This window comes from Marmota monax, unplaced genomic scaffold (genome assembly GCF_021218885.2).
Source record: "Marmota monax isolate L192 unplaced genomic scaffold, Marmota_monax_Labrador192_F-V1.1 WCK01_AAM20220418_F8-fsc00014, whole genome shotgun sequence".
Classification (NCBI taxonomy): domain Eukaryota; kingdom Metazoa; phylum Chordata; class Mammalia; order Rodentia; family Sciuridae; genus Marmota; species Marmota monax.
The window spans coordinates 11,766,256-11,779,503 of NW_026695222.1; the positions used below are offsets into that span (position 1 = coordinate 11,766,256).

General features: G+C 60.3%; 2 protein-coding genes across 12 annotated transcripts in view; one reads left to right on the forward strand and one right to left on the reverse strand.

Moving 5' to 3' along the window:
• Sdcbp2 (syndecan binding protein 2) overlaps positions 1-3,641 on the forward strand; it is a 28,605-nt gene extending 24,964 nt beyond the window's left edge. For 8 of the 9 annotated variants that reach the window (XM_058575487.1, XM_046433796.2, XM_058575486.1 and 5 more), the window contains 5 exons: positions 5-163; positions 629-804; positions 885-1,056; positions 2,805-2,896; positions 3,155-3,641. In XM_058575487.1, the coding sequence (XP_058431470.1) occupies positions 5-163; positions 629-804; positions 885-1,056; positions 2,805-2,896; positions 3,155-3,209 (654 nt within the window). In that variant the 3' untranslated portion in view covers positions 3,210-3,641. The remainder of the gene's footprint in view (positions 1-4; positions 164-628; positions 805-884; positions 1,057-2,804; positions 2,897-3,154) is intronic. The other variant, XR_006849583.2, reaches the window with a different exon arrangement.
• A 1,747-nt stretch (positions 3,642-5,388) lies between these two features.
• The window catches only part of Snph (syntaphilin), a 41,893-nt gene continuing 34,033 nt past the window's right edge, over positions 5,389-13,248 (reverse strand). For all 3 annotated transcript variants that reach the window (XM_046433748.2, XM_058575484.1, XM_046433746.2), the window contains 2 exons: positions 11,516-11,665; positions 5,389-8,434 (listed from right to left, as the gene is read on the reverse strand). In XM_046433748.2, coding sequence (XP_046289704.1) covers positions 7,267-8,434; positions 11,516-11,665 — 1,318 coding nt within the window. In that variant the 3' untranslated portion in view covers positions 5,389-7,266. The remainder of the gene's footprint in view (positions 8,435-11,515; positions 11,666-13,248) is intronic.

The window sequence follows — 13,248 nt, forward strand, 5'->3', positions numbered from 1 at the left end:
GCAGGAGGCGATCTCCGGTCTCTTGCCTGGCCAGGTGGTGGCACCGGTGTCCGGGAACAACCTAGGCGTGAAGCGCGCGGAGATCAAGCCCGGGGTGCGCGAGATCCACCTGTGCAAGGACGAGCGCGGCAAGACCGGGCTGCGGCTGCGGGCCATCGACAAGGTAGGCGCGGCGGCTGGGGACACGCGCCCTGTCGGGAAAGCGCGCCACCCCGAGAGGGCACTAGTGAGGAGGGGGCAGATGGGGCATCCTGACCCAAGGCCCCGGGGCTGGGCTAGGTTGCGGCAGGGACCCTCCACCCCTTCTGGGCTCCCGTTGGTCCGTGGCTCCCTGGGGAGCCATGCCCCACCCCCGTGCACCCCACCACCCAGGGATCGGCTTCCTGGCAACTGCCCGCAGACAGTGAAAGCTGAGAAACCCTATGCCTCTGGAGGGGCGGTGCACTGGAGGGGTCGCCGTGCAGCCTCTGGCCGGGGTTCAAATCCTGACCCAGCTGTGTGGCCCGCCCTGCTTCCTCCCCAGGAAGATGGGGTAACCGTGTTACCTGCCCCGCAGGGTCGTGGCCCCGTGCCGGGTAGGCTCCCGGGCTCAGGGCGGCAGCGGTTGACTCTAGGCCACCTTCCCCAGGGGCTCTTCGTGCAGCTGGTCCAGGCCAACACCCCCGCCTCCCTTGTGGGGCTGCGCTTCGGGGACCAGATCCTGCAGATCGATGGGCGGGACTGCGCTGGGTGGAGCACGGAAAAGGCCCACCGGGCGCTGAAGAAGGCCTCGCCGGAGAAGATCGTCATGGTCATTAGGGACAGGTGAGCAGCCAGAGCCCCAGAGCCCCTCTGCCTAGTTCCAGCCACGTCCCCAAGCCCAGCTCACTCTCCCTCTCTGCCAGACCATTCCAGCGGACGGTCACCATGCACAAGGACAGCTTGGGCCACGTGGGCTTCTTCATCAAGAAGGGGAAGGTGGTCTCTGTGGTCAAAGGGAGCTCTGCGGCCCGCAACGGGCTCCTCACCAACCACTATGTGTGCGAGGTGAACGGGCAGAACGTCATCGGACTGAAGGTAGGCGGTGGCCGGTCTCCGTGGGCACGGGGGAGCTGGCTGGTTGGGAAGGCTGGTATCTGGACAGGCTGCAGGCCCCCAACCCCCATGCAGCTTCCTCCTCCCAAGGTTTCAGTAAGACCCTGTGTGTGCCTAGAGCTCTGCAGGGCACCAGGCACAGCGCAGTGCTCAGTAAGTACTAGCTACTGTGACTAACCCCGGGGCGCTGAGGGCAGAGGGGCGTGGCAATGCATGTGGGGGCGCTGAGGGCAGAGGGGCGTGGCAATGCATGTGAGGACAGGGCACCCCAAGGTGCCCGCTGCATGGACACCTCTTCCTCTACATGGAGCTCCTGGTTCCATGTTGATCACTTCTGATCTTTGTTTCTTTTTCAAGGGTGGTGGTGAGTTTCACCTTTGAAAATCCAGAAGGTGCAAGGAGGGGTGGGCGCTGTGCATCTGGAATGGGGGTGTCTTGGGGGAATGGACCGAGGATGATGAGTCATATGGTCCTGAACAAGTGAAAGTGCCTTTATCCTGACTTGATGCCACTTGGACTCAGAGTGGCTCTCAAACCCAGTTGTGATATAGAGGGAGCGCCCCCCTCCTGTCCATGTCCAGTGCTTTGGCACTTGTGGGGCAGGGCTCCTCCCAGCAGAAGTGGTCTGGGTAGTGGCATCTCACTCCGCAGCTGACACAAGCCATTCCTGTCACATGTCTGCTTCCTTATGCCTGACAGTCTCGCCCACCTTCCTTAGAGTTTGTTCTTAGTGACTGTTGTGGTCAGGAAGTTCTTCCTAATATCTATCCAGTATCCCTCCTGCTACATCATCTCCCTTTTCTCAGACATGACAACTAAAAAGTGCTTAAAAAGTTGAGTATAGTAATATGGATTCTGAGTAGCTGGAGAGCCCGGATATTAGTGAACTCCTCCTTTGAGAGCATTACAGTTCTTCCATCCTAACTCTTCTGGAAAGCAGTCCTGCTAAGATGGGATTCTGACATCATCTGCATGGATGGCTCAGGGCATGGTCGTGAGTTTATCAGTCATTGTGCCAGGCCACGGCTCTGTGCGGCTCTTAGGGAGGCTCTAGATGGCTCGATTCTTCACTGGTCTCTCTGAAGTTTATTTCACTCTGTGGCTGTCACTACTCTGACCTGGCACATTCGCTCCCATTTATTCTGGAACAACTAAGAAAACACAGCCAGGGACAGATGTGCAAAGTAACAGTCACCAGGCCCTGGGTCCGGGCCAGAGGCCCCTATGGCCCCGGCTGTTGTGTTGGGCTGCCGGGCACAGGCTGCTCAGAGACTTCAGGTTTGTCCTCCTCATGGTCGGAGATGTAGGGGACAGCACCCACCTGGCCTGTCTGGCCAAACGAGCAGGGGTCAGGTGTGCTTACTGTCTCCCACCACAGGGTTCTTCTTTCTGGGCTTTAGAACCCAAACCCTAGTGTGACTGGGGCCAGGAAGATGGGGTGGCAATGTGGGCCCTCGCAAGGGGAAGGAGGCTCCGTCTGTGAGGCCGTGTTGTGTGCCAGGCCCACGCAGCTGGCCTTCACAGGCAGGGGAGGGGACTGCATGCTCCTTTGACCCTGGAGATCCTCAGATGGGAGGCCCACGTCCTTGCTCAAGCCAGACTGTGCCTAACCCTTGCCAGGCAGGCTCAGGGGCCCAGGCGGCCTGGCCCCTGCAGTTGGGCGTCAGTGGCCTGTGGCAGTATCTCTGTCCCCGGCCCTCAGGGTGACCATTCACTCACCTCCTGTCCAGGACAAAGCAATCATGGAGATTCTGGCCTCAGCGGGAAACGTCATCACCCTGACCCTCATTCCCACTGTGATCTACGAGCACATGGTCAAAAAGTAAGGAGCGCCCTCCTCGTCCCCCCGCCCCCGAGGCCACCTGCTGAGCCACCCTGGCTTTTCCAAGGCTGACCCAGGGGGCAGGCCCGGCTTGCCCCTCCTCCTCTCTCTTCCCCTCTCTCCAAGGTGGCTGGTGGCTTCTGGGGACCTAAAAGTTTTAGAACAGGGGTGAATGCCCCCCTGGGGTACACAGGCTTGGGGCTGGGCAGGGAGAAGGAGCTTCCAGTGTCCACCACTGTCACCATTGCCACTGTCTAGGTTGTCCCCGACGCTTCTCCACCACACCATGGACCACTCCATCCCAGATGTCTGAAGCCGCAGGAGGGCAGCTCAGCCATCCCACCCTCCTGCAGGAAAGGGCAGTGACCTCTTGGATGACAGGTTGCAGCTGGCTGCCTCCTGGGGTGGGGTCTTGAGGGGAGCATGTTTCAGGTGGGTGGCACTGGATGGCGTGAGTCTGTCACTCATGCACGGAGGTCTCTGGGAGTCTCCCTCCTAACCGGGCCACGGCCCCAGCAGTGCCCAATGCAGCCCATTCTCTGCACTTATTTACACGTTGGGCACGTGGACGGGCCAGCCAGACGACTCTTAGAGCAGGGAAACAGCCCCGCAGTTTGACAGACAGAACCACATTCTTCGTGAGAATCTCGCCTTCGCCTTTCCTTGCTTTTTGCTGCAGACTGAGCACAGATCGTCAGTTACGACCCTTGGCTGTCTTTTGAATAAAGATTTGATTGGAAACACAGTCCCTTCCTCAAAGGTCATTGGGAATTCCCGTGATACGCCAGGGCTGGTCTTCTTTGAAACAGTGGTGACACTCAGGCCTTTCTATGCATCCCCTCTGAGAGGGGTGACTTGGCCCTGCCTCCGCCATGTACTGCCAGCTCGTCTGGCACAGGGATGGCTGGATCTAGGGGGCTGTGTGGTGGCAGGGCTGGTGGACAGAGCGTGGCCTTGGCTTTGAGCTGTGGGTGACCGTGGCTGCTTCTGCATCTGCAAAGTGGGCATGAGAAGCCACTTCAGGGCTGTTGGGGAGGAAGAAATGCAAGGCACTCAGTGTCCACACCTGGTGGGGCGGGCGGAGAGGGTGTCCCTGATGTGGAGTGGGCAGTGGTGGCCCAACGACAGCCTCTGCTTCCCTCTGTGCTGGGGAAGGACAGTGCAGACCTCCCCCAACCCCCGCCCTTAGAAAATGACACTGTACAAAGAAACCAGGCGGAGAGTCTTGCTGTGTGCTCATGCTTTAATCAGAGCTGTCTGCTGCAGGTAGGACTCTGAACAAAGGACAAAGGGGACGAGAGTCAGGACCCTCCCCACCTCCCGCTTCCCACGCCCCCTGAACTCTCCGTCAATGGTCTAATAATATAAGAGTGCACTGTGACCCGATGGCATTGTCCCCAGGTCAGAGAGGGAGTCGTGAGTTCGCAGGGTAGAGGCCCCGAGGCAGGTGTTTGTCCTAGAACTTTGTAAGTTGCCCCACCCCCTCCCCAAAGTGCTGCCAGATGCCCCTGAGCTAGTGGTGCCCGGGAAGGTGCTCTGTGAATGTCTAATTACTCCCTTGGGAGATACTGGTCATAAACTCTGCTCAGGGTCAGCTGTCCGTGCAGAAGCCCGGGCCCCAGCTCCCATTTCCTGCCTGAGCTGTGACCAGAGGGGCATCAGGGCTGCCCTGGTCCTGAACTAAGGAGAAGCTGCTTCTGGCCTCTGGGCTCCAAGGGACCAACAGTTCTAGACAGTGGTTCCTGGGGATGTCGTTCCTCAGGACTTATCGGCTCCAGCCAGAGGCTGGGAGGGGGGTCCCGACGACTTCTACTCCAGAAGCCAAGTGCAGGTAGGAAGGGCCACACCCCGACAGGAGGAGGGTCAAGCAGAAGGGAAAGGGGAGCTTTGGAGGATCAATGCTCTGGGGAGGCCCAGCCCCCGGCCCCAGCCTTGCCCTCCCAGGCCCTTGTCAGGGGCCCCGCTAGTCAGGGCCGGGAGTTGGAGCCAGCAGGCTGCTGCTCGGCCACCTCTGGGAACTGTACGGGCAGCACTGCCCCTTTGCATAGATGCAGGATACTGAGTTCACACAGGCCCAGGAGCTGGACCGGGGCCCCAGCCGTGCAGGCCCAGGTCTGTCCCAGGGCTGGGCAGTGAGCTGCATTCTCCATTGGCAAGAAGAGAAGCCTGAGAAAGGCTCCAGCAGACCCACAGAGGGGACCCAACACGATGGGCTGGACCCCGGGACCCACGCAGGTCTGGCCCAGAGCAGGAGTCGAGGTGACCGCCAGCCCCGTCCCCTGCTCCACGGGCCTCAGGCCCACCCACTGCCCAGCGCTTTCCAAGCGGCTTCTCGAGCAGCAGGGCAGAGTGGACTAGAGCCCCAGGCGCCCTGCCCACGTCCACCGACACACAGACACATTAGGAAGGCCACAGACAGCGAGACGCGGACAGGGGCAGAGGGGCACAGAGCTCGACTAAGTTCCAGTGGAAAACACGTAGATTCTATGGCGTCAGATGAGTTCGTACATTTATTTTGTCTGCAAAGCTTTGACTGTGTCTAGGGAGACGCTACGCAGCTCCGTGAGGACACGGCTCGGGAGGCTGGGTCCGTGGCCAGTCCTGGCTCGGCTTTGGATTGCTTTTGTCCCCTGCCTCCTCCATGGCACAAGCCCAGTGTCCTGTGGGGCGGCCCCAGCAGGCCCCAGGCATTCGGGCTTCATTCAGCTGGGGGGTGGGGGGGAGCTGCGCGAAGGAGGGCTGGCCTGAGGCCCCAAACGAGGTGGGGGTCTTTGGAGGCACAAAGCGCGTGGGGGGGCTCCTGCCCCGATGGCTGGGCTGCTGCCCATTCCCAGGGCATGCAGGTGCCCCCTCGCGGGGAGGGCACAGAGCGGAAGGGCAGAGCCCGTGAGTCAGGCAGTGGGGTGAGGACAAGCCACCTTGGCAGGGAGCCGACTGGCCCCTAGGCCAGAGGGCCGAGTGAGACCTAGGGTCCCGCCAACTCCCCATGTGGGACCTGACGTCTGGCAGGTGGGTCCGATGACCAGAGGGATGTGACTTTGTAAACTAGTCATGGCAATTAACATCACCGGCTTTCTGGGGTCTCCCACGGGATTCCAGGCAAGGGTTGGGGACAGTGAGCTTCCCAGGCTGACTGGGCTTGGGCTTGGGCAGGGGGAAGGTGGCTGCAGAGTTCCAACCCCCTCTGCCATGCCCCTGCCCAGGAAACACGTCCCTGCTGTGGCCTGGACAAACCCCATGGCTTCTGGACCCCGTTTTGAGATCTGCCAGAATCTGCACCCTCCTCCGAGGCAGATAGGTTGAAGACACAAGGACACTCATCCCGGAAAGAAAGCAGCCACCTCTCTGGAGGTCCTGGGATGAGGGAGAACCAATCCCCAAAGTGAACGTAGTGCAAGGGAGAAGTTGGGCCCGAGGCCCCCAGAGAAACTCGGGCAAGCTCCAGGGGCCGTGGGGGCCTCCGGCTTTTCAAACTGGCCGAGGATTCCTGAGTCCGGTCAGGCCTCGCAGACAGCAGATGAGATGGCCTCATCTCAGAAGGTGGAGGGCTCCCTGGACCGCCCTGCCCCTGACGCCTTTCCTGCTGGTGGATACTCGCGATGGGACTCGTGAGGGTCCCCACCCAGCAGCACCGAGCCGATGGGGCTTAGCTCTCTCACAAAGGGACGATCGGACACACCCAGAAACACCAAGAGGAAAGTGGATGGTGGGGAGGGCCTGGGAGGACAGACAGACACAGAGCCCACCCTGCCTTCTGCCCCCGGCAGAACCCAGCCCGTCTGTTCCGGGCTCACAGCCTCGACGGTGCTGCTGAATCCCAAGGGACGGGCAGGCTGGGGGCGCTGGAGCTCCAGCCCAGGCCTGGGATCCAGACCCTGCCCGAGTCCGTGGGTCAGCTGTCTGCACTTTGGGCCAAGGCTGCCTCCATCTGAGGGGATAATATTGGCCCAGAAACCTGGGCGCAGGGCAAGGGGTGACTTGGGAGAGAGGACATGGAGTGGGCAGGCCACTGGACAGGATGGTGCAGGGGGGAAGCCTCCCCAGAGAGATCCAGAGACTTCCTAAGCAGGTCCCCCCCTGTCTCAAGGGCCAGGTGGACACAGGGGGCCCTCACCAGCTTCTCTCTCTGCAGTTTGTCCACTCAGTGCGCCCCTCACTCCTGGTCTTTGGCCTCTCTTACCTTTTTCTCTCAGGAAGTCTTGGGGTGTCTCCCCCAAGCTCTTCTCCTGGACCCTGGTAATGTTGGGGGAAAAAATGGTTCCAAACCCAAAACTAAATAAATAAGATGATACCCATGGGGACAGGCGAGGGGAGGAGGGCATCCCTACAATCAGTGGTCAGGCGGCCGGGTGCTGCGGGGACAGGCCTCCTCAGAGCTGGGAGCCCCCGCTGGCCGAGCTGGGCCCCGGCTGGCTCAGCGAGCGGCAGCTGATTCTGCGGATGGAGTGCAAGGCCACCGTGCAGCAGCCCCGCAGCAGGGAGCTGATGTTGTAGATGGGCTGGCCCTGGCGCCGCTGGGAGCGGCAGAGCCAGGCCACCGTGGGCACGGCCGGCACCACCACGGCCAGCAGATCCACGATGTAGTGGCGGCTCCAGTAGCTCTTGGGCTCCTTCTCGGCCGGGGCAGCCTCCTCCTCCTCCTCCACGGGGCACACCACGCTCACTGACAGGCTGGGGCTGGGGTTGGCTGCAGGCCCGTGCGGGGTGGGCCCGTGGGTAATGGGCTCCGGGGCCTCGAGCTCCTCACCCACGGTCACCACCACTGCTGACTCGGGGTCTCTGGGCCCTGAGGGGTGGGGATCTGGCTCCCGGTGCCTGTCCTCGGGAACTGTCCCACAGACCTGGGCGTGGGTCACTTTCTCCAGGATGGCGTCCAGGTCGGGCTGGTACTGCGCGAAGTCCGTCTGGATGGCGCGCTCCTGCAGGCAGCTGACCTGCACGCCGGCCTCCATGCCGCACAGAAGCTTCTCGTAGGTGTTGCTGGCGGGGAAGCGGGGCCCCAGGTTGAAGCTGTGCAGCGAGGCCTCCTCAGGGCCGCAGTCCACCCCCGATGAGAGCAGGCTGCTGGCCTCCAGGGCATCCGTCCGGCTCAGCGTGTCATCAGCGGCCACAAAGCCACTGTCAGGTCCATCCTCGGCGGAGGCGCTGGGGGGGTCACCAGGCTGGCGGTCGCCGCAGACAGCAGGGTCGCTGAGCTTGGTGTAGGTGGAGCTGCGGGTGAGGGAGCGGGCGGGGGACCCGCCGGCGGACTCCCCGGTGCCATCCTCCTTGGCCATGCCGTTCTGGGCCACCTCCATGCTGTGCAGCAGCGTCTCCAGCTTCTTGTTCTGGATGTTGATGTCCACAAAGTACTTCTGCAGCCCCTTGTCCTTGTCAATCAGGTTGTTCTTGACCGTGTCGATGACCTGCTTGAGCTGTTTGATCTCCTTGCGGGCCTCCTTCAGGGCCAGCTGGGCCTCCACGCGATGGCACTCCTCCTCGATCCAGTCCTCCTGCATGCGCGACAGCTGCGTCTTCAGGTCATCGATCTCTGTGTCCCTGTGAGCAGATGAGAGGCACTTGCTCGATGCCTGCCTGCCTGGCCTGTCACCACCACCAGGGAGAGGCAAGGACGGGGCAGGGTCATCAAGGACAGAGGGCTCTGTGCTGCAGAGGCTAGGAATAAAAGGAAGGGCCCCCTGCCTGGTTCCCTTCTACCCCACCAGGAGCAGGACAGGTGGAGCAGAAGACCAGGGCTGAAGGCAGGAGGGGCCTCCTCCTGGGAGAGAGAAGAAATGTCCACATCCCACCCCCCAGACGTTGAGCTGCAGAAGATTTTTTGGTGGGGGAGATACCAGGGATTGAACTCAGGGGCACTCGACCACTGAGCCCCATCCCCAGCCCTATTTTGTATTTTATTTAGAGCCAGGGTCTCACTGAGTTGCTTAGTGCTCACTTTTGCTAAGGCTGGCTTTGAACTTGGGATCCTCCTGCCTCAGCCTCCTGAGCTGCTTGGATTATAGGCGGGTGCCACCATGCTCGGCTAAAATACCTAATAAAACTTTAATGTAAAACAACAGAAACTAGATAGAAAAGCTCTGCTCTATAGAAAGAGATGCAGCCTCCTATTAAAGCAGGTGGTGAACATTTTAAATAAAGGGACCTTTGGCCAGAGACCCCCAGGGAGAGGACAGTGGCCTGAGAGAAGTGACCACCTTTGATGTCGGCAGGGGGAGCTACATTTCTGCCATCCCCCAAGCGGAGGGTGAGAAGTGGCAGGAGTGACTCTCACTTTCAGCCATGCTAGAAGTTTCTTCTCTGTGTCTACTCTAAGGAGGAGACGCTGAAAAGACGGCTGGGGAAAGACAGGGCTGCTCCTGAGAGCAGGGGCAGGCGCAGGCCAGCAGGACCACTGGAGGGTGCTGGTGCAGAAGAGCACAGGCCTTTCAAAGGCCTGAGTTAGAGATGAACCTGGAGGGTGCAGACAGGGACATTAGAGAAAGGCCTTGTGGCTGGAGGTGAGACCGGGGTCAGCCTGAGCAGAGGCTGGCTCGAGGCAATGAGAAGGAAGGACAGCCTTCCACGGACTGGCCCCTGCCCTGGGCAGCCTTGCCTTCCAGGCCACAAGCACCCACTCAGCGAGAGCCCTGAAATCCACGGATGCTGCGGCAGTCACTGTGGGGTTCCTGAGCTCAGTAGAGTGAGAGTCCCAGATCAGGAACCACGTGCTTTTCAAAATCAGAATGGAAATTCCACTTCATGACTAGGCCCAGGATCTCATTCCACAGCATGCCGAAGGGACCAGGCCTCGCGGACTGCAGTGGCCACGTGGCCAGCAGCTGTGGCCTCCTTTGGAAGGCAGTGGGACCATCCAACAAGACACGACCTGGCAGCAGCGAACCTGAATCACTTAGAGCAGCAATGACAAGCCAGGTGTGGTGGCACAGGCCTATGATCCCAGCAACAAGGGAGACAGAGGCAGGAGGATCCAAAGTTCAAGGCCAGCCTTGAACAATCTCAGCAACTTAGCGAGACCCTGTTTCAAAATTTAAAAAAAAAAAAATGAAGGCTGGGGATGTGGCTTAGCCTGGGTTTAATCCTCGGTACCAAAAATAAATAATCAAGTGGAAGTGACAGATGTCACTTCACAGCACGAGGGATACGAGGGATACGTGGCCTTCATTGCTCCTGCCTCGGGCGTGGCTCACTCCTGGCCTCTCCCCCGACTGCTCACTCACCCTCCCCCCGGAAGAAGATGGGCTGGGAAGAAGGAACTGGGCATGCTCAGTTTGGCTGGTCCCTTAGAGCCTCTTGGACTCCAGGGGGCAGTGGCTCCCCAGCCCTCCGTGGACAACAGGGCATTATGTTTGAACTGGGTCATGAAGGAGGAGGTCGCCAAGGAAGCCACATGGGGAAGACACCTGGAGTGGTGGGGACGCGGTGTACAGAGCACAGAGGGACCAAGTACGGGGCATCTTTGAGGAGTTGAGGTGGGCCCCACAGAGGGCCAGGAGTGTGGCAGCCCAGCAAGGAAGGACTTGCCACAGAGGCCACAGGGCCGAGTGTCAGGGCTGCGGCGTGCGCATGCCCAGGCCACGCAGGGCGGGTGGTCTGCTCTCGAGCCACAGAGCTGGCCTAGAAAAGCAGCTGGGAGATGGGCCATCTGCTCCCTGGGAATATTAGTGAGAAAAGGTCAGGCAGAGCCTGGAGATCATTAGGAAGAGGATGAGAAACAAAAATAGAAAGCCCAGCTCGAGGACAGCAAGGCCCCCAGCACACCCCAAACCTGTGCTTGGAAACCACAACGCACCCGACCGGATTGGCTGCTTGGCAGAGCAAGAAGAATGTGTCAGGCTGGGGCTGGGGCTCAGCGTGTGCGAGGCACTGGCCTCAATCCTCAGCACCACACAAATAGATAAATAAAGGCCCGGTGTCCGTGGACAACTAAACATGTTAAAAGAAAGAAAGGTGTGTCCACGCATGCAAACAGACAGACTTCACAGAGAGACCAGTGGTTGCCAGGGACAGGTAGCTGGAGAAAAGTGGTGGTTGCTAATGGGAATAGGATTTCCCTCTGGGGTGATAAACATGTTGATGGAGTTAGATGATAGTGAGGGTTGCACAATCCTGTGGCCACACTAGAAGGCACCCAGCGGTGTACTTTGGATAGGTGAGTTGCATGGTGACAGTTACATAGGATAAGGTGCTATATAAGAAAAGAAGCCAGGTGCGGTGGCACACTCCTGAAATCCCAGAGACTTGGGAGGCTGAGGCAGGAGGATCGCAAGTTCAAAGCCAGCCTCAGACTCACCCTGAGCCACCAGAGGAGGGTTAAGCGAGGAGAAACCCTGCCTTCCAGCTCCCCAGCAGACAGGGAGGAGAAGTGGCCAACAGGGCCCACGGTCGGGGACAGACTGCCACAGGAGCAGGGCCAACAGGCAGCTCCTCACTGGGGCAGCCCCCACCTGGACTAGAGCAGCTTCCTGGGGCCCTCCAGAGGAGCTGGGGGGCGGCTCCTGCTAAGGGGCCCAGGCGAGGCTTGAGGGGGAGGAGGGTGCGGTGGGCGCTGGGAAGCCCTGGCCGCTCCTCCTTCTCAGAGGCCCCCGGGGGCTGCACACCGCTACCCAGCCGCCCGCTCACCGGTCCTGGAGCCGGTCCTGGGTGTCCTTCAGCCGGGCCTTCAGGTGGCGGATGCAGACCTCCTTCTGCTGCAGTGGCGTCAGGTACTGCTCGGGGGTGGGGGGCTTGATGCCATGGTTGTCGCTGCACAGTGTGTACTTCATGGAGCGCCTGCAAGGGACACCGTCATGGGGTGGGGAGGAGGGGGCACTGGTGCTGTGGGGGACAGGCAGGGGACACCCGCCTAACCATCCTCAGTCCGTGACCCCCAGGGCCTCCAAACCACGCCTCCTGCGCAGGCCCCAGGAGCAGGGGAGCCTTCTGGATTTGAGGGAGACTCTGTTGAGTGAACCCAGGATGGGGGTCTCCAGGAGGGGCACCCGGCACCTGGCATCTCGCCGAGCGCCCTCTGCTGCCATCTGCACGGTCCTCATGGCAGCCCTGGGTAGCAGGGCCTTCACCTTTGAGATGGGCACTGGCTTCAGAGAGGCTGGCTCTTGCCGCCAGCCCCACAGCCAGCCCCAGGGTGAGCCAGAGCCCAGGCTCCCAGCCCCCGACTCAGACAAGGACCCTGAGGGCAGAGGTTGGGAAGAAGAGCGGGCTCCAGGTGTCATGGAGGTCAAGGGCGGTGTCGGCAGTGCTCCTCCCTGGAGCCTAGAGACCACACAGCCTGGGCATAGGGAGGGAGACGCTGGAGGGCACTCTGCCCTCACCCACCCTCATGTACCTGTGGATGTCACAGAAGCCACACTTATTGGGAGTGTGGATCTGGGTACAGGACTCCCAGTTCGAGCCCTCTGCACGCCCCCACACCCCCATCACCTTGCTGGTGCCCTCACCAGTGACCACCTGTGCCAGGCCACGTCCATGGGTGGCCACACTGCCACCCTCTGGGGACACATGCATGGACACCTGTGGCTCTGAGGATGGGCTGTCACTGCAGGGCCCTGAATGGCAGCAGGCTGCACAGACAGCAGTGACGTGGCTTGGGTGCGGCACACACAGCCCCACCTCGCAGAGGAGGAGGAATCTCCAACCAGAGGGCAGCCGTGCCAGGGACCAGGGCTGACCAAGGCTTTCCCCAAGGAAGGGCCGCCCCACCCACGGCCCCCCACTCCACAACAGATTGAGGCCCAGACGGCTCCACCCACGGCTTCCTGGCTGCTGGATCTTCTGTTCTTAAAGAAACCTCCTTGCATCTTGCCTTAAAATCCCAGGCATGTCCCCATGTCACCAGAGACTCAGGCCCTGCTGCCGTCCCACCCTGCTCCATCCAGGATGGGGACTTCCAGACACAGAGAAGGGCAGATGCTTTACAGGCCCCGGTGGGTCCTAAAGTTGGAGGCCATTTTTAAAGTCCTGTGGAATCTCTCCAATGTTTGTAGATTGTAAACCACAGAAGAGAATGTGGCACTAGTGTGGGAAGGAGGAGAAATGCCATCTATGTAGTCACCTCCTGGTCCCTGAGTTCAACTCAAGGCAAGTCCCATGTGGGCCTCTTTATAGCTTGGCAAGGGGCAGGGGGTGACATGGGCTGGGGGCTTGTGTTTTCTCCCTTTGATCTAAAAAAAAAAAATCTCTTTCCAAATGAGAAGCAAGCCACATGGATTGTCCTAAGGCCCATGTGGCCCTCTACCTGTCCTCCCCATGTAAGGGACTTGGCCAGAGGGCGCAGATTTTTCCTCCATGCCTGGGGTGTGGTGGGTGGTGGTGGTACTGGTGGAATCAAGATAAAACTAGTAAAAGTAGAAGGT